The sequence below is a fragment of the Anneissia japonica genome, unplaced genomic scaffold, assembly GCF_011630105.1.
Source record: "Anneissia japonica isolate Jap-2015-1 unplaced genomic scaffold, ASM1163010v1 scaffold287598_len761594_cov195, whole genome shotgun sequence".
NCBI lineage: Eukaryota > Metazoa > Echinodermata > Crinoidea > Comatulida > Comatulidae > Anneissia > Anneissia japonica.
In genome coordinates, this window is record NW_022705477.1 from 733,355 (window position 1) to 748,677 (window position 15,323).

Sequence of the window (15,323 nt, forward strand, 5' to 3'; positions counted from 1 at the left end):
TATGAAATAATCCATCACAATATTTATTCATTGTATTAAAGGGTATAATCAAGTAAAATACTAGTGTATGATTTTAACTGTCAGTGCATGTACTAAGTAAGAATAATTCTTGCACAGCTAATGCACATGCTCAGGTAAGTTATATTTCTAGGCTTTAACCAGCAGTTTGCCTAAAATATATACAGCACACAGAGACGGTTCCAGGAATTTAAAATAAGGGGGAGGGGGAGCGAGGGCCTATGCAACGACTTTGATAGATGAAGGGTTTATACTACCTCAGCCCCATGATGGTTGCAGCTGAGGTAAAAAAAAATGTTGCAATTATGGCACCTCTAGATTGCCGGAAATGGGACTCTCAGACTTTAAATTTGAATATAATTTTCATTTTTCTCCAATTTTTTACAATTTTGAAAGATTTAGGGGGCCCAGGCCGCTGAACCCGACCTTGAATCTGCCACTGTCACATATCTAACATGGTGACTTTATATTAAGCAATTATTGTCAAGTTATTTCAAACACCATACAAAACAGATGGATCCAAAAGGAGCAATTCTTCACTTCAAACCCATGCATTCAACCCTATTCAGGGCTTCAGGAAATGTTTTCTATATAATGGCTCTTGCTGTTTCAGTTTCTATATTTACGGTAATAGTATCCTCGGAACTTGATTATAAATGTACATTAATAATTAATTTACATTAATTAATGTACATTATTATTATTATTATTATTAATTGTCAGTATTAGTATTAATTGATATTTGACCAACAAACTCACTTGACACCTGGCAGAAGTCCTTGTTGTTTAATATGATCGGGAATATCATCCTCATCTACATACTGTCCGCTAAAATTAGTCTGGTACCGGTTCTTATAGTATTCTTCGAGGTTCTCTTCATTTTCTTGACTGATATAATTAATAAGAAAATAAAATTATTCACAATATGCTTTAAGTATATATATATAAAAAATATTCTCACAACAAAAAACAACTCCACTCCCTAAGCCTCTTAATGAGAATTCGCTAATCACATCAAATCTCATCACATTATTTCTTTTGTTTAAGAGGGCCCCTGAATATCAGCCGACCTTCTAGGATTCGCTGGAAGGGTCACCCTCGATAAATATGGTAATTTTTTTTTATTTTAATGACAACTAAATAAAAGAACAGAAAAAAGAGGGGGAAAGTTATATAATTTTTGTTACTCTTTTTATGGTAAAATGTTTACATTTTATCAGTAATTCCAAACTTTCAAAAGCTTAAAAGGCAAAGTATACATTTTTATAATGATAATAAAACACTGGTGTTCCATTAATCCATTGTGATTACTTAATCTAAGGATTTGGGATATTTTATTAATTTAAGGGAAAAATAGTGTATAAATTTAATTATTAAATATAAAATATTGAGATTTAATTTGTGCAAAGCATTGCGTATGCATGTTATATTTCTTTTTCATTGATATCAATAAAGTCAAAAATTTATATAACATGTCTTTGATTCTCTTGAATGTTACTGTGCAATAATTAATAATTATTGCATAATACAATAAATAGTTGTTTTGAAAATAAAATTAATAAATAAAAGTGGTAATAAATGAAAATTAGATGCAAATATACTTGAACAACTGGTGAAGTCGTTGAGCTCCGTGTCTTTCCGAATCGTCTTCAATGAAATTCTTGTCAATGTAATCCTCGGCCCCAGCCTCCCACTCTGGCTCCTCGTCCTCCCCCCTGTCATCATTGTCAACATCTACAATTATTATTTAATCAGAAATGAAAAATAAGATAAGTGCACAAAAAGCATAAGTGTTTTAATAAATAAAAAATACTAACAACAATACTGCATTTGTATAGTGCTTTACCAATTACATCTCACTAAACTGGCAACCTTCATTGTGCACGTGAGAGCATAATGGCATCTGATGGTATGTTTTAATGATTTTTAGCAGAATGAAAAAATTTTAATTTAGGTGACAGATATGAGGCGAGACTTTTTTTATTCGTTGTTTCGCGTACTCATTAAAAAAAATATTATCGGAGGTGGGCGGAATAAAAATAAAATTTTGTTTTCTTATTTAGTAAATAGTTTTGCTAAAATCATCCAAACGGAGAAGAAAATAAAAATAAAATTTTATTGGTAAATGTAAAATAGAATGGTTAAATGCTTCAAATTTATATATTTAGAAAGAAATATACATATTTTATCTTTGGCGATTTCAAGGCAACGGAGGGCAGAATAAAAAGAAAGAAAAACTTATATTTTTTTCTCAAATTTCTACTTTTTCGTGGTGGCAGGTGCGCGAATTGTGCAAAAATACAATTTTATTTTTATTCGAAATTATCAATATTTGCAGTCGGTGGGTTCGCTAAACAAGATATAAAAAAAGTCTCGCCTAAACAAGAACTCATGAGATTCAAAACAAGTTTATTGCATTCAATCTAAAGATTAGCGCAATTGATAAAACTATTTTATGTGCTTTAAACCACTGAGCTGTATCCTCTGTATAATATTGCCTATAAAAATAATCAGGCCTGGAAAAAAAAATATTTGTGAATCCAATCATGAAAGTTGTCTTGATAAAATGCCTCCAGCAACAAATGTTAACTGTACACTACATAGCCCAATATTTTATTTTTTTTTAAATTTTTTTCCCCCAACCAAAATGCCTCTGGGGCATTCATGCTGCTTCTGACTGCTGGTCGCGCAGTTGTGCACTTTTTCCAGCCTTGGTGCAGACGACTGTGTATTGATAAATTCAAAACTAGGGATTAGCTGCATGTATAACGAATTATCAAGTTACTAAAACAGAACCAAGTATATTAAGCTACTTAACAATCATTATAGGCTCATCAAATATTGTTTACACTGCCAATGTTATAAAACAATCTGTATGATTTGAACATTATTCTATTCACACACAAGTGCAAATCATAAAAAATTGTCACATCAAAAACATGAGTGTGGGTGAAGTTAAGACAAACTACAAAGATAGATAAACCTGCTTCATGTACCATGCCTATATATGGGCATTCAACAGTTTTGATAGTCTGGTCAGGGCTTTATAAGTGAACAATGTGTGTGATTTGCTCATAATTCCAATCATACACATGGGCAAGTCACAAGATATTTATCACATAAAACATTGTAAGTGTGGACAGATGTTAAGACAAAATACGGTATAAAAAGATAGACAAACCTGCTTCATGTATGATGAATTTAGCAGCCCCAGTCCTCTGCCTCTTGTGCTTAGTGTCATCCTCTTCATCTGAATCATAATCATCATCTGCATCACTTTCAAAATCACCCTGAAATATAGCATGCAAATACATCTCATTACAAACTGCTATAAAAGAAAAAAAGCTCTCAGCAAGAGTATGTGTCTATTGCTTTGTTACTATATTATATATTTACATAATTATCTGAATGGGGATTCGGTTTGAGAAGTTCATAATTGTTTACTTCTGCACACGTTTTTGTTTCAGACGTTTAGGTAAAACCAAAGAGTTGAACTCTCGGTCTAAGGCTTATGCCGTTAAAACGCAATCTTCCTATTATTGTATCTGACAATTAATAGATGATCATAATTAGGAAACAATAATGTCATTATTAATATCAGTTACTGTAACATAATATAGCAAAAATATAAAGCCACTAAAGAGGATCCATAGGTTGTATGTACCTCAAGTTGATCCTCTGGGGCACTTTGATCACCATCGACATCTGAAAACCCGCTACCTTCACTGTCAGACATGATTACACTATGTCAGCAAAGACACTTCAAATCTGCTGTAGTACCAGTCTTAAAAAAAACACACACAAAGCAACATATTACAGTACTAATTAATTCAAAATAATAATGCAGAAAAAAGGCTAAATGTACTGTACACTCTGCAGGTGGAAAACGGCGCCGCGAGCAGCTCTACCAAGAGATGGATACGTGCACCGAATAAAGATGACATTTTTATTATTATTATTAATATTATTATTATCATTACTGTATTAGTAAAATAAAATTGTGAAATTAATGTCATATTGGCAAGCTGCTTGTGTCCTTGGTTTAAAAGGAGTAACGCTGGTGGCACTTTGGTACAGTCACCTGTCTCTTATACACATCTAGATGTGTATAAGAGACAGCGTAGCCGAAAGTGGATAATGTGAACATCTCATACGTAACAGTTCAGAGAATTTATTTATTGTTGTATCATTGGGGAACACAACGGTTTTAAACTGTAATGGCGTTAGAAACCCCGTCTGATGATACACCCCCAATGAACAGTCATCAACAAAATGATGATCCTTCTTGTGGTTCGGGAAAGGAAGAAAGAGAAAGGTCAAGTAATTGTATCATAATGCTGTATATACTTCAATATTGATTGTTATTTTTTGTAAGGATGGTTCTTTACACTGTGTGATGGTTTATAAATGTGTCCTGTGAACGGGAAATTCATAAGTCTAAACTCTACATAAATCAAAAGTCAATCCCAACATTTCGTTCACTGTATGTAAATTAGGATTGGATAAATGACGTCAAAGTATGTGACGTCATTTATCCGGGATAAATTTAGCCCAGTAGATTATTCCATTACAAAGGAGGTAAGGTTGAATGGGAAATTATGCATGGAGAAATTTCAAAATATGTACAAACACACTTTTATCTCCCTTTGCTCCAAATTTCCTCATCTTTCACAAGGACCATATTATTCCGGTGAAATATTTTATTACAAGTAATTTTTAATTTCCGTCCTCAGTTGCTAAAACCTTTTATAAGATGTGTATAAGAGACAGCTCTAAGGCTTATGCCGTTAAAATGCAATCTTCCTATTATTGTATCTGACAATAATAGACGATCATAATTAGGAAACAATAATGTCATTATTAATATCAGTTAACATAATATAGCAAAAATATAAAGCCATTAAAGAGGATCCATAGGTTGTATGTACCTCAAGTTGATCTTCTGGGGCGCTTTGATCACCATCGACATCTGAAAACCCGCTACCTTCACTGTCAGACATGATTACACTATGTCAGCAAAGACACTTCAAATCTGCTGTAGTACCAGTCTTAAAAAAACACACACAAAGCAACATATTACAGTACTTAATAAATTCAAAATAATAATGCAGAAAAAAGGCTAAATGTAATGTACACTCTACAGGTGGAAAACGGCGCCGCGAGCAGCTCTACCAAGAGATGGATACGTGCACCGAATAAAGATGACATTTTTATTATTATTATTAATATTATTATTATCATTACAGTATTACTAAATTAATTGTGAAATTAATGTCATATTGGCAAGCTGCTTGTGTCCTTGGTTTAAAAGGAGTAACGCTGGTGGCGCTTTGGTACAGTCACAACAGGAAGAAAACTGTCTTCATTATATCTTACAATAGTAAAGTTTATCTCGGAAACTTCAGTATAAAATACTGATTAAAAGTTGGAAATGTGCTAAAATATAGATGCCATCATTTGCAGTGGTAAAAAAAAATTATTGAAATATGTTTTAGACTCTTGCATGTACTACAGCACCAACACACCACCATTGCTGTGGTTGTCCAAGGTGCACACTCACTTGCTAAACCATGGACATATGGCTAAACTAAATAGCAGTGACTCAGGGCCTGTTTCTGCTGCCAAGTGTATATAAGGTATTTTTAAAATATGTTTTTTTTTTTTGCAGCAGAAATGAGGCTCATAAAAATATTCCGTATTTTATATACCATATTTTTCCCCACTATTTTTGTGGAATTATTCCGGTATTTTGTAACAGATACCGTTGTTTTCCCCACCCCCCATTTCTGGTGATATAAAAATACTGTATTTTGTATGACCCCTGACATGAGGTCAAGAGCCAACAGATCATGACGCGGGTTGTGTTTTGATTTTTCTGTCAGCTTGTTCATTAATTATACACAAAAGTGAAAGTGCGAAATGTACACGGAAAACATAACAATACTGTATTTACGATTCAAATGTTGGGAGGGGGGGGGGTAGCCCATACTAAATCATTTCTAGGCTGTAGCAGAAATTGAGGTGTAAAACTTCCTTCTTTTAATTATAGACAAAATAGATGAAACCAAAATTATAACGTTCTTTAAAGAAACCATGCTTATCGAGGAGGCTCACTACACAGGTCAATCCAAACTTCCGACTCACGAAAGGCATTATGGGTAAAAAAGAGGACATTTTAACACCCAATAAGTACTTTTAGCAGATACGGGATACACAGGATTTTAGATACTGTATGTTAACATATTATAATTTTATACTGTATTTTGGGAATAAGCAGCAGAAACAGGCCTATAGAAGGATTATGACACTGATCTGCCTAATTTGAACATGGCGCCAAAACTTGATGTCTAAAAAAGGAAAAAACTTTCAGCAGATATGGAATAACAAATTTCTCAAGGTATTACAAAATGCTTTTGGAACCTAAGTTTATCGAAATGATGGTACAACCGATAACCAAAGCTGCAACTAAGTATGTGGAAACCACCATTTGAAAAGGTTACTGGGAAAATGTCAAGCTCGATGGAACAGCTAGAATCGCACGCAGACCGTCTTGAACAATAGTAGACGCAACAGCTTACGGATCTTTAGTGGCGAAGATTTTAATGAACTGTAAAATAATTATAATCTCATTAATGTGAAAAACCAAAATAAGTGACCAATCCATGAATCTTGATCCTGTTCAGTTTGTTGAAATTCCACAATATATGAAATTTAAGCAATCCATATTTTGTACTAAAGACAAATTATTATTGTGCTAGGCCTAAGCCTACTGAAAATTTGCATTTACTAGTCTAGTAGCCTAGGCCTAGATATTGTATTGTATTGATTGTATTTTATTTTTACTAGGACTAGGGCCTAGGCCCTATCCAGGAGGATAACTGGAGAATTCTGCTATTTTAAATTTATGACAGTACAAAACTACCAGGTTTTAATAATGCACTACTAATACTACTTCTGGCTAGTCTAGGCCAGTAGTAGTACTAGGCCTAGTAGCTATCCCCTAGCTAACCTAAACCTACCCCTGCCCTACCGGTGACCAAACAAAATAGGCCTAGCCTAGGCGATATAGTAGGTCTAGGGCCTAGGTAGGCTAAGGAGCCTAGGTCTAGGCCTACACCATTTTTATTGTATTTTGGTTTGAGCTAGCGGCCCTAGGCCTAGCTAGCCTACATTTTAACTCCCGCCAAATCAATTATAATTTTGATGCATTTTATAAAAAATCAATACTCACGATTTCACAATAATCGGCTAAGTTTTTAAAACAATAAACACAACGTCCACACAATGGACGCGTGGTAAACGTGCAAGTTCAAGCTAGGCCAGCCTAGGCAAAAGTGGTCTTTTTTATAGATCCATCCATGCGCGCTGTGAGGGAGTCGTTGCACAAACAGCAAGAGTCTTTCGGTGTGTGAAAACACTCAGGAACGTTCCATTTTACAAAGTGTTCAATAATACTGGAGTAAACAAAACTAAAATTTATTACAAGGTGACTATGTATTATTTGAATAACACAGTGTATATGGATCAAATATAATAGTTATAAAACTATGAAAGTGCAGAAATATACATATATTTAAGTTATGTTAATTACACAATTGTCAAACCCTGTAGGATGACCTGTTAAAGCCTCCGTAGAAATCGGTCAAAACCTGCGAGCATGCGTAGTTAACAGTTATAATTCCGCCATTTTGCTATTGAATCGTGTACGAGGCGTGATAAATTCTTCTTAAAAATCCCACAACTCAGCGGTCTTATGCGTAGCCGAAAGTGGATAATGTGAACATCTCATACGTAACAGTTCAGAGAATTTATTTATTGTTGTATCATTGGGGAACACAACGGTTTTAAACTGTAATGGCGTTAGAAACCCCGTCTGATGATACACCCCCAATGAACAGTCATCAACAAAATGATGATCCTTCTTGTGGTTCGGGAAAGGAAGAAAGAGAAAGGTCAAGTAATTGTATCATAATGCTGTATATACTTCAATATTGATTGTTATTTTTTGTAAGGATGGTTCTTTACACTGTGTGATGGTTTATAAATGTGTCCTGTGAACGGGAAATTCATAAGTCTAAACTCTACATAAATCAAAAGTCAATCCCAACATTTCGTTCACTGTATGTAAATTAGGATTGGATAAATGACGTCAAAGTATGTGACGTCATTTATCCGGGATAAATTTAGCCCAGTAGATTATTCCATTACAAAGGAGGTAAGGTTGAATGGGAAATTATGCATGGAGAAATTTCAAAATATGTACAAACACACTTTTATCTCCCTTTGCTCCAAATTTCCTCATCTTTCACAAGGACCATATTATTCCGGTGAAATATTTTATTACAAGTAATTTTTAATTTCCGTCCTCAGTTGCTAAAACCTTTTATATTTGTAGCCATGTCTTTTTTTAAATACAGCTCATATATTTTTATGAAAAATGTTAATGTTTTGATGAACAATATCCATTTGGTTGCCCTGTTTGCTCTAGCAGAGTTTGAGGAGGATGATGAGAACAAATGAGGGTTTACCAATTTAATAACCATCTTGTGTTTTGAATATGGTAATGCCCTCCTCATCATTGATGCAATGTAAATATGGAAACAACAGGAAACCTTTCCTCTCACTCAATATCTACTGTATGAACATGGATACAAACACAAAATGATGGACCCCAAAGAACCAATTAAAATTAAGCATACATTAGCTTTAGGTGAAACTTTTTATTCCGTGTTTAGCTAACCGGCCTCCCACCATTACTGACGATTTCAAATAAAAATAACATTTCATTTTTGGCCAATTCGGGCAACCGCTACCACAAAAAATTAAAATTTCAGGAAAAAAAGTTGTTATATTTATTTTTGTTTATGCCAGCTGCTGTCAAATCTTAAAAATATAATAATGTACGTATAATTGTTCCTAACATAGATTTAAAGCATTTATTATCCATCCCATTACTACACTGTTTACATTCACCAATAAAATTCTCTTCTTATTTTCTCCTTTTGAAGTTTTTCGAAAAACTATATGCTAAATAAGAAAACTAAATTTTATTTATTTTTTGTTCTTGTCTCTGATGATCTTTAATAATATGTTTGTGATACAAGTTATTAAAAATGTCTCGTCTTAATAATATCAAGTTATTTGGAATTTAAAATGTGACTTCATGAAAGTTACAGTAGAGCTTTTTTGGGACAACCTATTTATAAGTTTCCCCCACTCTATCAAGGGTGAACTTTTTTTTTTGTAAAACAAGGAGAAATATATATATACTGTATAACACTATGACCAGCCCCTATTTAGGGACACACTTGTTCCAAATGGTCAAATCAACACATATACAACCCCTATTAAAAAGACACTTTTGCATCACCACAACTACAGTTAACTCATTAAAATTTATAATTTTACACCTTTTGAGCAATAAACTTAACAACAACCCTTCTGGATCCATAAAATGAACCTGTTCAGGCTTATTGCATGTGCTACTTTGTATAATATAAACCAATCAATTGTAATTCGTGACCCTTAACCTTCAGATTTATTTTTTGGTGTTTTACCTAGGATTGCAACCCATACCGTAACCATCCCCCTGATTTCAAAGTCTCTACTCGTTTCATGTCTGTATCTTTTGATTGTGATACCGTACTGTGTAATATTTATTTAATATATTTTTCTACTCTTGGTGACGCAAATAGAAATTATCCATTCAGAATTTAATGATACAAGCTTCACAAACTTCTATAAAAACTGCTTTAATGCCTGCAACTGTAGTTACTGTATTACCTTTTTATTTTAATTATGTAAATTTGTAATCATTTCATTAATAATTAATAGTTTTGTTTTATACAGCCTCCTCTGCAGTATTTTCTTTTCGAAGTTTTTAAATTAAGATAAATGATGTGAAGGGGCTATTTTTAAGACATAAAACCATGGTAAACTTAAGCCTTCATGAAAAAAATATTAACTTATGGCCCAAAAGGTGAGGTGGAGGTTAATAAACATTTTTTTTAATTGAAGCTAAAGTTATAAAGGCATTACAAATTTTAATCATATAATATAGGTTGTTGAATTCAGTGGTTCAGTCCCAATATGCTGCATCCCAGAACACATGCAAAACAACTGGGGATTTATGCCAGGAATGAAAATTTTCAAATTGCAAAAGCAGCACTTCATCAGTTTTCAATCAACATTAGTATTTGAATCTGAAGATGTGGGTGTAACACTATACAAAACACAAAATTAATACCAATTTATCTTTGAATGAACAAAAATACTATTCCAATGGCGTTTGCATGTCAGGTAAAATAATGCGAAACAATGTCTGCCCTATCTTGACGTGTTATAGTACTAAATACCCAGTACGTTCCAAATGCTTGTCAAAAAGGTCTTGCAAATGATTCAGATGGGAATCGAACCCACAACCTCCAGATAACTGGCCTGGTGTCTTAATCACTTGACCACCTAGTTTGTGCTTGGACCGGACGCTAGTGATGAATCTGATTCCAAGTAGCAACGGGTATTGCAATGCTATTCCAATGGGGTTTTTTTTTGTTAAGCTTATTAGTTCTTCTGACGTAAAATCGTCATCGGAATAGAATTTCAGTGCCCACTGCTACTTGGGGATCGGATTCATAACTAGCCACTGAGCGCAAGCTCGGTGGTTGAGTAGTTGAGACACCAGGCTAGTTATCTGGAGGTCGTGTGTTCAATTCCCACACTAATCACTTGCAAGATTTTTTTTTGCAAGCATTTGGAAACGTATTGAGCATTCAGTAATAACGTGTCTGGTACTGCTAACATTGATTCGTAACAAAAATACTTCCATACAGGAGGGGGAAGAAATTTAACCACATTTCTACTAAGATTTAAGTTAAGCTGATCCTTCTAAATGTAATGCAATACTTTACACACATAGTGAACTATTCCATGTATTCGTTTAGTATGTATATCGGCTAAGAATTATGATGTATCACTATCATCCTACAGCGGTTGGATGTATCACTATCATCCTACAGTAGTGGTTTCGAGGGGTGTGGGTATTCCGGCCCAGGCCCCTTTAAACTTTTCAAAATTCTGAAAAAAAAAAAGAAAATTGTATTTAAAGTTAGGTCTAAAGAGTGCCATTTCTGGCCATGGTGGGCTCAGGTGGATGGACCCTCTATGTAAATGTCCGTCCCTGTGGGGGGCCCCCTTTATTTCAAATTCCTGGATCTGCCACTGTCCCGCGAAAGACGTAGCCACATATATCGCTCCATCATCCCACTTCCATTATTAAACATATTTTTCTTCAGCAGTTCCCAAGAATTGTATGATAAATAATATCTTAGCATATCACGCATAAGATGGTAGGTAATCCTCAAAGATACGTTATTTTATTAAGTTTGGAAATTCAAATCAGTCGTATAAGTTAAAGATTGCGGCATTTTTTATACAAATATTTTTTTTGTTTTAAGTAGCACTTTACCGTCAATTTGAAGCCCTTATTAAAGACTGCTGTGTATCTTTCAATAAATATAAATCAAGTGAGTTCACAAGTTAAGATGCAAAATCCAAATCTCTTTGCCTCATTTCCTCCCCTAAGAATTTTTCCTGAAAGTGTTCTTTCCAGTGGCAGCAACATCAGGGGACTGGGGACAATGTCAAGAGCCTTGAACACCTCATCTCTGGTACTGTACCATTTTTCGGGCAGTTTCTGCCAATTCAATTTGAATTCAACATTCTCATTTTTTCTTACTGTATCTTGAAATACTGGTTTTCAATATTTATTTAAATATTTATTTACAACTAGTATTGTAATTTCTACAGTGGGCAATAGGCATCAAATGATATGATTACTTTCATTTTTTTTTTTTTTTTGTATGTTGATGTCCACTTACAGTATGGGCATATTAAACAGGTGATTCTGACCCTATAAATAGTTAAAATACTGTATTGTAATATTTTTATATACTTATCGGGGAAGCCACTCAATAGTAGAATAAGTTCGCTTTTTGGTTTTCCTCTTCTGTTATTGTTTCTCTTTGTGTCTGTTCTTGTCTTTTATATATTTTTTTTGACAGAAATGAATGAAATAAAATGACGCTTTAACCAGTGGTTTAGGCCCTACCTATATTCAGCAATTTTAGGGCCCTATAACCGATAGATATAGACAAAGAATCCTGATTGTGCTTGTCGACCATGAATTAAATAAAAATGATTTTTTTTTTTTTCTAAATTTTTTGGGCTTAATATATTCTAAAATATTTCAGAATAAATTATACTGAATATTGACTCAGTTTGCCAATCAAAAAATTCAAGTAAGGTTTATCTGCAAACAACATTATAAAGTAAAAAAAAATGTAAACAAAATATCTTGAATATGTATCCATATTCATCATTCAACATTGCAAAGTGTTGATGTATACAAAACATATTTTGTTGATTGTGGTAAGTTCTACTTGTTGTACATCATTTTGTTGTTTATAAATTTCAGCTGCAAATTTAGTTCATCTGATAAAAGCACAGCAGCAGATCTACGGGTATTAACATGGGTGAGGGGGTACAAGCTGAGGGAATGATGTAATACTTCAGCCTTGTTAGAATATATTTATCTCAACATACCCCCTCCCCAACCCATTTAAAGCTGTTGATTCTGTGTGTAGTATTGCCACACGTTAAAGAATTTAATAGTTGGAGCGGAGGTGAATAGCTCAGTGGTTAAGATGCTTGCCTTCTAATCTCAGGGTCCTGGGTTCAATTCCTGTAACAGCAGGAATTTTTCTCACGACCAAAAACAACTCCACTCCCTAAGCCTCATTAAGAGACTTGGTTTATAAAGCATCATTCCATCCTGTAAGTGGCGGGTGTACTTGTTGTTGGATGTGAAGGAAAATTAAAAAAGAAAAAAAAATATTTGGCTTTGAAAAAAATTAGGGGATTATCTCAAATTAGGAGATAATTAGGAGATTATCTCTAAAATTGATTCCTTAATACCCGAAGGAGTCAGGACCCAACTGAAATCAAGTCTTCAGACTTAATGGGTTATTACTTTGTTAAAATAATCTTACCATAACATACTGTATCGAACCCTATTCATTCCTTTTGACAAGTATATTAACAAGTTGTCAGTTAAGTATAGGACCAGCATAATTATTAACCACAGTGAGTGGTGCCTGTGTGTGGCTCATTCACAACATGCCACTCTAATTGTTGGCTTGTCGTATTGGGACTATATACCTGCCAAAAATGTTTGTCTTTTGCTGTACTGAATGAAGCCACCATCTGAATTTAATTAATAGTACTAATAATATAATAAGTTACAAGTGCTTACTATATATTTAGTCAAACAGGCAAATAGTAAACGTAATGTGATGTTGGAAACCCATCCATTCACTTGTCTCTTTCTTCCATGTCAAATTTTATTGGCACTTTTTATTATTATTATTATTATTATTATTATTATTATTATTATTATTATTATTATTATTATTATTATTATTATTATTATTATTTATTTATTTAAAACTCATTTACATGGTAAATAATAATGAATATCTAAACAAATTAATATGTTAATTATCCCTTTGTTTATATTGTGTTCACATTGCTATGCAACAAATCTAATACTGTTCCTTTGAATACAGATAACTAATGACATTTTATCACATATAATAAATTTGGTGTGGAGATATACCTCCACTGGTGGTAATCGAAGATGAAAATAAATTATCATCATAATAAATTTATATATAAAAAAAATTTAAAGGAGAAACTTAAGCGAGACTTCAATTAATGTATCTGGAATATAATGAAATATAAATTAATTTTGGTTTCTTTGATTATTTCACTAACAGAGATAAGATAGAAGATGTAAATATGGAAGATGGCGAGATCCTTGAGGATGGTGAGATCGTTGATTCCGGAGATGACGAAATGCCCTCCGATGCCCATCACATGTTCCGCGGAAGTCAGAATCCGTGGGCCGGCATGATAGAACAGATGAATAATGAACCAGTAGAGGAAGTGTCACGGAAAAAGAAGAAAAAAAAGAAACGGAAGAGGAAAAAGAAGGAGAAATCGGATAGTGAAGAAGAGAAAGGAGATACATCTGTGAGTAGAGAATAAAATGTGACATATTTTTTTGTGTGACATTCCTGAATATGGTCATGCTGACATCACATCATGACCATATATAGGCACATCATGACTAAATATGGACATACAGTACAGCAGTTTTTTGTTTGATAATCTGGACATAGTTCAAATCATTGTAACAATTACCCCACCCCCCACTTCACCTAGAAGGTTTTCCAGCGTCTGTTAATGGAGTGTTCTAAAGTGGATACAAGAGGGGGCCCAGCCAGCCCGTCCTCCCAGCTCCCTCCTCCCTCATCCCCACCCAAATTTTTTATAATAAAAAAAATGAGAACAAGTTTGAGAGGTCATTTCTAAGCATCTAAAAATGCCATAGACATGAAATTTTGTACCTCAGCCCCAACCATGGTGGGACTGACATGGTCTGGAACCAGACTCTGTACTTCCTCCCCAAGCTATTTTGTTACAATTCTTTACTAAGTTAGTGATATGCATGATAGTCAGCACGGTATTATAAAATTCTGAAATAAAATCAACCATACTGTAGCATATCAGCATTCATAGAGACCAATTTTTATTAGGCAACCATTCTAGAAGTTCTTACTATGCGACTTTTTTTTAATCCTATAGTTTCATTTGAGTAGCCCAGAAAAGGCATTTCTAGAGCACAGTTCACCTCAAGCTGGTGGTGGGCAGGCTGAAAAGAAGCCCCGGCGACATCGAAAACACAGAGCCAAGAGAGTACAAAATTGGCTGTATGCAGATTCAGATCACAGGTAAAAATATTTTTTTTTTTATAGATTCTATCAAATACTACTGTGTTTAAATCATTACTGTTCGCCCTCTAAGTCAAGAACAAATTTGGGATGGTATTGGAGTTCGATCTCTAATAGAGTGTTAGAAGCTTGAGGATTGTTATTTGGTTCTTAGAAAAAGTGGTCTTGAATTAGAAGGGTCTAGAATAGAATTGGAGGGTGCATTGTATATTGTTGAAAGTAATAAGCAGGGGCGGATCCAAAGATGTCATAAAGGGGGGTGGAGTGGCGGCGGAAGGGGGTGAGGGCTGGAAGTGGTGCCAATCAAGATAACAATGCATGCCCTTGCAGAATTTCTTTGTTCTAGAAGCCCTAGAATAACCTCTGAGGCCTGCTGGCCGATCATTTTTTTTCTGTTTTTTTTTTTCTTTATCTTTTTTTTTTTTTTTTTTCTTTTTTGACTTTCCAAAAGGAGGA

General features: G+C 34.0%; 2 protein-coding genes across 4 annotated transcripts in view; one reads left to right on the plus strand and one right to left on the minus strand.

Moving 5' to 3' along the window:
* The window catches only part of LOC117105595 (transcription elongation factor SPT5-like), a 28,952-nt gene extending 21,549 nt beyond the window's left edge, over positions 1–7,403 (minus strand). Inside the window, exons 1-5 of one of the 2 annotated variants that reach the window (XM_033246780.1) lie at positions 7,250–7,403; positions 4,947–5,066; positions 3,200–3,308; positions 1,620–1,752; positions 778–906 (exon numbers count right to left, since the gene is read on the minus strand). In XM_033246780.1, the coding sequence (XP_033102671.1) occupies positions 778–906; positions 1,620–1,752; positions 3,200–3,308; positions 4,947–5,018 (443 nt within the window). In that variant the 5' untranslated portion in view covers positions 5,019–5,066; positions 7,250–7,403. Of the gene's footprint in view, positions 1–777; positions 907–1,619; positions 1,753–3,199; positions 3,309–3,682; positions 3,822–4,946; positions 5,067–7,249 lie in introns of those variants that run through there. The other variant, XM_033246781.1, reaches the window with a different exon arrangement.
* Positions 4,148–15,323, plus strand: part of LOC117105593 (zinc finger CCCH domain-containing protein 4-like) — a 21,600-nt gene continuing 10,424 nt past the window's right edge. The window contains exons 1-3 of one of the 2 annotated variants that reach the window (XM_033246779.1): positions 4,148–4,333; positions 13,851–14,106; positions 14,722–14,867. In XM_033246779.1, coding sequence (XP_033102670.1) covers positions 4,236–4,333; positions 13,851–14,106; positions 14,722–14,867 — 500 coding nt within the window. In that variant the 5' untranslated portion in view covers positions 4,148–4,235. Of the gene's footprint in view, positions 4,334–7,575; positions 7,971–13,850; positions 14,107–14,721; positions 14,868–15,323 lie in introns of those variants that run through there. The other variant, XM_033246778.1, reaches the window with a different exon arrangement.